General features: G+C 42.1%; 1 protein-coding gene across 2 annotated transcripts in view; it reads left to right on the forward strand.

Annotated features, from left to right (window-relative positions):
- Positions 1-6,345, forward strand: part of LOC143962386 (asialoglycoprotein receptor 1-like) — a 53,981-nt gene extending 47,636 nt beyond the window's left edge. For both annotated transcript variants that reach the window (XM_077471672.1, XM_077471673.1), the window contains exons 9-10: positions 5,029-5,135; positions 5,781-6,345. In XM_077471672.1, coding sequence (XP_077327798.1) covers positions 5,029-5,135; positions 5,781-5,928 — 255 coding nt within the window. In that variant the 3' untranslated portion in view covers positions 5,929-6,345. The remainder of the gene's footprint in view (positions 1-5,028; positions 5,136-5,780) is intronic.
- Positions 6,346-8,753: the final 2,408 nt, after the last annotated feature.

The following is an 8,753-nucleotide window of genomic DNA, read 5'->3' on the forward strand; positions in this document are numbered from 1 at the left end:
CGTACACGTTAACGAACCTAACGACAATTCGTATTTCGTACGAAACAGAACGGAATTTCGGACACGAAATACGAAGTACAAATTCATTTTATTACGAATCGAAACGGAACAGAACGAAACAAATTTATTAAAAAATAAAAAATACTCAGGTCTCAAAGACCCCAGACCGCGCTACGGAGGCTAGGATGAGACTAGGACGTAAATAGAAGGACACACAAACAGTGTCGCCACCCCTATAAATCGCAGCCCCAAAAGGGGATGCAACCGGTAACAGAAATATTTTTGTACATCAGGAAGAGAGTGGAATACAATCTTCTTCAAATCCTTCTTCTGCGTACCGACGCTTGCTGTGTGATTTCTACAGGCCTGATTGCCCTTCGTGGGCTCATAGTTCCGGTGAGTGGGGAGCTAAGGGGGTGAGCACGGAAGTCACCTGAATTTGATGTTCTTGAGCACCAGTCACTTTCACCTACTGCACCTATTTGAAGAATCTGTGGACAATTAATAATTTTGTTCTTCTTCTATCTGATTTTTGGACTGCACTGCGTAGGAGACTGCCATTTTGGCTATACATGAACTATTTTTGGGGTTTTTCTATGAATTTTTTGTGAATTGTTTATCATATAAATTTTTATTTTTTCAGAATTTTTCACATTTTTTCACATCTTTTATTATTACGTTTGTATTTATTAATTAGTTTACTTTGAGGGCACTGTGCACTGTTTCTACTGTATTTTTACTGTATTTTTAGTTCCAATTAACTCTACTGTGGTCACTTTACAATACACTTACTAACCTAGTGGTTAATGATTATACTTTGTATACCACCTTTGCACTTTATGTATATATTTTTGTACTTTATGCACTTTAGCAGTAACTCCTGAGGTTTTTGGGTAATGTTTATGTATGTGTCTAGATTTGTGTATGTATAGCTATTATCTGTGGTACCCTACTGGTTGACTATAGGTACGGGTGTGCATCATCAGTGACACTGGTACCTTACTAGTAATTTATATCAGTAGAGGTTACTTTAAGGGTTTTGTTTTGTATTTTCCCCTTTCCTCCCTTGCAATTTATATACTTTTTTGGACAGGCTTGATACCTACCTTGGTAACCATTGTGTTCTTCTGGAGGCCAGTGGTGTGCGTGTACTCACTTTTTGTACACACACCCCATTGTAGTCAATTAACAGTGGCGCCGGTCCCCGTATAAAAATATTTCTGAAACAAATTTATTGACGGCGCCCATGTCTAATATGCAGAGAAGTACCCGAACTAACAGGGGTCCATTATCATTACTACCACATCGTCAACGCTCGGTAACGCTTCTCAGAGATGATTGTATTACCCTATAATAGGACCTGCTAGCCTGAACAGACCAACAGTCAGTCCTACTTCAACTATACTCATACTTAAAAAAATTACTCAAATGCACCCGAGTAATAGTTGATAATATGCCATAAAGCGCCAACGCGCGCCAGCGTCAAATGTATATTAAATGCAGTAGTCTGTGAGAATGCGTCATCACCATGCAGCAGAAAATTCCGATCCCTGATAAAATTAATTTATACAGATAAATAAGCCGATAAACTAATCCAAATAAACCAAAATGGTAATAGATACACAGCCCTCAAAAAGACTCAAAGTCCCCCTGTGGACCGAAATAGATAAAATCTTGAATAATGAAATCACGTACAACAAAAAAAAATTAATAAAAATAAGGATAAAATATATTGACAAAATGGCGGAAAACTCAGTGGTGAATCATGACTAATTTCAAAAAGTCCCGAACCTATTCATCAGTAGTCACTGATAAAGCAGTTCAGGTCTAATTCTATATTTAGGCCATTAGGGCTTAAAGTATTGGTCCGAAAAATCCATTTGGTCTCACGTTTTGGATACCTCAAGCACCAGATTACTCCCCCTCCATGAGGGGAAGATTCTGTCTATAACCCCAAAATTTAAGCCCACTAGGGTCCCTATTATTGTCAGGTCACCTTGAGGCGAGGTGACAGATGCACACCGTAGGGATCAGGAGTGCACCGCAAGGTTGTGGACCCTACGGCTGACTGCTGCAGATGGGAGACAGATCCCACCGGGGTTAGAGCGTAGGATTCCCTGGGGGTGCGGAGTCTAAGCCCCTGTACACACGGTCGGACATTCTGCTAACCAAATCCGTCGGATTTTGCCCGTCGGATTTTGTCCGTCGGATCTTGTCCGAAACTGTTGCATACACACGGGTCGGACTAAGTTGACGAAAAATCCGATCATTCAGAACGTGATGACGTCATTTCTTTACAATGGGACTACGTTCAGGCTAGTAGCCAATAGCTTTGATGTAGGAATTTGATCTGGGCATGCGTGGCACTTGGTCCGATCAAAATTCTCTACACATGATCGGAGTATGTCCGATCGAACCAGTTGCTCGGAAAATATTTCCAACAAGTTGGAAAATTGTGTTCCGACGGATATTCCGACGGAATCAGTCTGATGCAGACCCCACACAGTCGGATTATCCGACAACACGGTCCGATAGGACACATTCCGACGGATTCTCCGACTGTGTGTACAAGGGCTAAGAGCCAGCAGGTGTTCACCAGAGCCTCGAGTGGTGAGGATGGACTTGGCTGCAACTGGCTCCAGGTTGCGACCCCCAGGGTCCCCCAGCTCACACCCACAGTAGGCAACAGGAGGATAGGGATGGTGAGGGACAAAGCCAAGGTCGGGGGCCACAAGCAGACAAGAATAGTCAGGGACACGCCAAAAGGTCTGGATCACAGGCAAACAGGGATAGTCAAAGACACGCCAAAGTCGGTAACGGAAAACAGTAGAAGAGCACACGGCAGGTAACAGGAACCTAAACACACAATACACAAAGGTTGATCAGCACTGATGGCCTGCAGTGCACAGGTTAATATAGGGCTCCCTGATAGGGCCTGGGGTGGAGCCATGCTTAGAGGAGAGGTTATAAAAACCACCAGGTGGAAGTGGCTGGCCTCTTATTCTGAACACATGAGGGGAGGTAAGCAAACACAGGAAGATCACTGCATTACCATGACAATTATGTTTGCGTCTATGGTCTCTGTACCCTATAGAAATATTGTAAATGTGCTCTGACACTCTTTTAGACAGCGTTCTCTTGGTCCTACCAATATACAGAAGCCCACAGGGACATTGAAGCACATACACGACATGAGTCGTTATACATGCAATGAACTGTTCTATTTTGAACGATCCGCCATTCCCCTGTAGAAGTAAATTGGTCAATACCCCTCATCAGATGTGTATGTACCGACTTACAAGATTTGGACCTACGGCCCGGCCCGATCCCAAAACATGCGTGGTCGGGAGGGGAGGGATCTAATACTTTCTTGACAATTTTGTCACCAAAGGATGGATTCCGTCTGTAGATAAACTGAGGCTTCTGCGGGAATTACATCCCTAAGTGAACGATCCAATCTTAGTACATCCCAATGTTTTTGAATTATAGCTTCTACTTCTTTAAATTGTCCATGCAAGGTGCTAATAAAGCCCCATTCGTGTTTCAACTCAGAGTCTCTCACCTTAGGTTGTAGACACTTATCTTGAGTACACTTGATTGAATAGATGAATTGATCAGAGATAAAGTGCTACCACATCCCAGAATATAAATTTTAAAGATAAGAGGAAAGGGATAAAGGGGTCGGAGGGTAACCAATCCCCCGGGATTTTTAAACCGTACCGATTATGGAGGCAAAACAGTCACATGCCAACAGTAAGATAAAACAAATACAGTTTTATTTGGAATACAGATACATAATAAAAACCAACATAATTAGAAAATAATTTTGTATGAAAATATGTATATATACATCAAATACTAGAGTACAAAAGGTGGTACATAATCACAGGTGACCATACATGTTACCAATTTGTACACAGAAATGCTGCATGTTTCTCTACATGTTTCGCTCACTTGAGCTTCTTCAGGATGTTGCAGCGTTTACAGTTAAAAGACTGAAAAATAAATAAATAGAATAATCAAGTAAATTGAATCCATAAAAATTAATTGGTAATTTATTTACTTGATTATTCTATTTATTTACTTGATTATTCTACTGAAAAATAAATAAATAGAATAATCAAGTAAATTGAATCCATAAAAATGAATTGGTAATTTATTTACTTGATTATTCTATTTATTTACTTGATTATTCTACCGAAAAATAAATAAATAGAATAATCAAGTAAATTGAATCCATAAAAATGAATTCGTAATTTATTTACTTGATTATTCTATTTATTTACTTGATTATTCTACCGAAAAATAAATAAATAGAATAATCAAGTAAATTGAATCCATAAAAATGAATTGGTAATTTATTTACTTGATTATTCTATTATTTACTTGATTATTCTACCGAAAAATAAATAAATAGAATAATCAAGTAAATTGAATCCACAAAAATGAATTGGTAATTTATTTACTTGATTATTCTATTTATTTACTTGATTATTCTACCGAAAAATAAATAAATAGAATAATCAAGTAAATTGAATCCATAAAAATGAATTGGTAATTTATTTACTTGATTATTCTATTTATTTACTTGATTATTCTACCGAAAAATAAATAAATAGAATAATCAAGTAAATTGAATCCACAAAAATGAATTGGTAATTTATTTACTTGATTATTCTATTTATTTACTTGATTATTCTACCGAAAAATAAATAAATAGAATAATCAAGTAAATTGAATCCATAAAAATGAATTGGTAATTTATTTACTTGATTATTCTATTTATTTATTTTTCAGTCTTTTAACTGTAAACGCTGCAACATCCTGAAGAAGCTCAAGTGAGCGAAACATGTAGCGAAACATGCAGCATTTCTGTGTACAAATTGGTAACATGTATGGTCACCTGTGATTATGAGACTGATGTGACTGGCCCAATGTTCTCTGTACAACACTATAGAACATGTCAGAGCTATACTATAAGAGTAGACATAAACACTGTATCATTATGTATATTTTATCTTTTCACAGAATTTTCTTTATGACTTTACACAAACTCAGACCGCGTGGATCGGTCTCACAGATGCGGAAGGATCCTGGAAATGGGTGGACGGGACTTCTTATGATGTCACTCCAAAGTAAGACACTGACCCACCCCCCCACCAGTTATTAAATTCCCCCCAGACTTTGCTCTGTAAATGGAATGCTCTTACTATTTATCAGATGTGTTTTTCTTTTTGGGATTATTCTTGGTTGATCTCTTTAGGTTAGTAAGCTCTTTAAGCCCTTGTACACACGGTCGGAGATTCAGTCGGAATGTGTCCGATCAGAGCGTTTTGTCAGATATTCCGACTGTGTGTGGTCTGCATCGGACTGTTTCTGTCGGAATATCCGTCTGACAAATTTTTCCAACTTGCCGGAAATATTTTCCAACAAAATGCTCCGATCGGACATACTCCGGTCATGTGTAGAGAATTCCGATCGGACAAAGTGCCACGCATGCTCAGATCAAACTCCTACACCAAAGCTATTGGCTACTAGCCTGAACGTAGTCCTGTTGTAACGAAATAACATCATCACGTCGGATTTTCCGACAACTTTGTCCAACCCGTGTGTATACAACAGTTTCGGACAAAATCCGACGCACAAAATCCGACGGATTTGGTCGTCGGAATCTCCGATCGTGTGTATAAGGGCTTAGACTTCATTTCTGTATAGGTCGTGCCGTCAGTTCTGGTCAGTAAAGAGCTTGGCCCAGTCACTGTTTCCCTTGGTTCCTGCAGGTTCTGGCAACCTGATCAGCCTGATAATTGGTTCGGTCATGGTCTCGAAGGAGGAGAAGATTGCGCTCAAGTGAAACACTCAAATGGTTGGAATGATGATCATTGTTCCAGGATCTTTCCATACATCTGCGAGAAGAAAATGCCTTGACCTGCTCGGAGGAGAACATCTGACATCTTCATCTACTAATCACTTCTTCTCCTCTGCTACATTACAGTGATGATTCTACTAATAAAATACTAAAATGCAGGACATGCTGGAGCTTGTAGTGCCTGACGATCAATAGTATCTCCAGGTGTCCAATCACAGTACAGTAATAAGTAGAGGGATTCTTGTCATGCGTTCTATTGCAGCAACAGTTCAGCTGCACCTTCTGGATATCAGAGAATATTCTGAGCAGAGCTGAACTCCTCGGGGGTGGAGATTCTTGATAACGTCCCTTACCTCTTTTATTGGAAATGTGTTGTTTTTCTGTATTAATAATATACTGGATTTATATAGTGGCAACAATATGCAAAGCACTTTATGTGTGGATGATGAGTATTAATAAAGTTATTTGTCTGGTGATGTCTGGGAAGGGCTGAACATTCTGTTAATATTAATGTTCTGGCGAGCACCTATCACAGCCTGTAACGAAACGTCCCCACACTCCGCTTGAGTACTTTCGTCATATACCGCTTCCTCCCAGTCTGAATATAGATATCAGATATTCCAGCCACTGACAACCACAAAACAAGACAATACTCGTTTGGTTGCTGAACATGGACTGTTTTATTGAAAAGACAGGTAATACTCTGGGCAATCCCCCCCCCCCCCCCTTTGCATTCCAGGTAGGGTAGACTGTCCAATCAGCAGTGAGAGCTGTTGGAGGAATTCACCCCCACTAATCTCACAGCTAATCTACATACACATCCCATAATATCCAAGTCAGACAGACACAATAGAACATTGGAATACAGCCACACCCCAAACGACCCAGCAAAGTGTACACAACAAAATGAGACAATATACAATATACAATATATATATATATATATATATATATATATATATATATATATATATATATATACATTCTTCACAAAAAATTTAAATTTTATATCTTTATGTTTGAAGCCTGAAATGTGGCAAAAGGTTGACAAGTTCAAGGGGGCCGAATACTTTCGCAAGGCACTGTGTATACATACAACTTTTCAGAGTGGCTATACAGATTAGTACAGATCAGACTGGATTTCTTGGTCCTCCTGTGCCCCTATTAGAGACACAGGGGGACTTAGACATAGGAGGTGCATGGGGAGCTGAAATAAGGTTTTCCCAACCACTCCAAGGGATTCTGGTTTTCACGGGCCCCCCGCCCAAAGTGACTCCGTCACACAGCCAAATTCAGGAACTGGGAGGAGAGGGAGAAGAAAGATGGTAGGAGGGAGAGGAAATCTAGGAGGAGGGGGAAGGGTGAGCTCAGAGGAGAGCTGGAAAAAAAAGGGAAAGAGAAAGATTGAAGGAGAGACATTCGGGGGAGGGGAGGATAGAGCAGGGAGGAGAGAACTGGGAGGAGGGGGAAAAGAAAGCTACGAGGAAGGGAGGAGGGAGCTGTTAGAGGGGGAGGAGAGAGCTGAGACAAGAGGAGAAAAGAGACAGGAATGGAATGGAGGGGTAAGGGAGAGTTGGTAGGAGAAAGATGAGAAAGCAAGGAGGAGGAGACGACAACTTGGAGAAAGGGAAAGGAGAGGGAAATGAGTAGGAATGACAGAGCTAGATGAGAGGAGGGGAGAAGAGAATATGGAGAAGTGAGAATAGAGCTGGGAGGAAGAAGAGGGGAGAGGAGGAGACAGTATGGGGCAGGTTGAAGAGTGCAGCGACAAAGAGGAGGGGAGAGCTGGGAGGAAAAGGAGGAGAGAGCTGGTAGGAAGAAAAGGGGAGAGGAGGAGAGATTATGGAGGAGGGAGAAGAGAGCTGGGAGGAAGAGGAGGAAGAGAAGGAGAGGGCTGGGAGGAAGAGGAGGAGAGAGTTGCGAGGAAGAGGAGGAGGGAGCTGGGAGGACGAGGAGGAAGAGAAGGAGAGGGCTGGGTGGAAGAGGAGGAGAGAGCTGGGAGGAAGAGGAGGAGAGAGTTGGGAGGAAGAGGAGGAGAGAGTTGGGAGGAAGAGGAGGAGGGAGCTGGGAGGACGAGGAGGAAGAGAAGGAGAGGGCTGGGTGGAAGAGGAGGAGAGAGATGGGAGGAAGATGAGGAGAGAGCTGGGAGGAAGAGGAGGAGAGAGTTGGGAGGAAGAGGAGGAGGGAGCTGGGAGGATGAGGAGGAAGAGAAGGAGAGGGCTGGGTGGAAGAGGAGGAGAGAGCTGGGAGGAAGAGGAGGAGAGAGCTGGGAGGAAGAGGAGGAGGGAGCTGGGAGGATGAGGAGGAAGAGAAGGAGAGGGCTGGGAGGAAGAGGAGGAGAGAGCTGGGAGGAAGAAGAGGGGAGAGTAGAGAGAATGGAGGAGGGAGACCTTAGAGGAAGGTGGTGTAGAAAGCTTGCAGGATGGCATGAGAGAGCTGGGAGGATATGGAGGAGAGCACTGGAAGGTAGGGGAGGGAAAAGCTGGGGGAGAGTGGTGAAGAGAGTTTGGAGAATGGGAGGAGAGTGCTGGGCGGAGGGAGAGAGAGAGCTTGGAGTAGAGGGGATGAAAGAATGGTCAAGAGAGGGAGGAGAGAGGTGGCAGGAAGGGAGAGAAGAACGCATTGAGGAGGGGGCAAGAGAGGAGAAAGAAATTAGAGAGGGGAGGAAAGAATAGGGTAAGAACCCCCTTTTAAAGCCTGGTGCACCCAGAAATCCTTAGTAAAATCAGGCAGCCCTTGCCACTTGAACAGAAATGCTAATCCTGCCATCTTCTTATTCATAGCGGACCCTGACAGCCCATCCTCCATGTGCCTGAAAATAAAATACAAGACCAGCAACCTCACCTCCGGACCAACCACTCTTTCCATACCTTGTTATACGCAG

Source organism: Lithobates pipiens, unplaced genomic scaffold (assembly GCF_037356315.1).
Source record: "Lithobates pipiens isolate NorthernLeopardFrog02 unplaced genomic scaffold, aLitPip1_a1.2 Scaffold_8, whole genome shotgun sequence".
In the NCBI taxonomy this organism is placed as follows: Eukaryota; Metazoa; Chordata; class Amphibia; order Anura; family Ranidae; genus Lithobates; species Lithobates pipiens.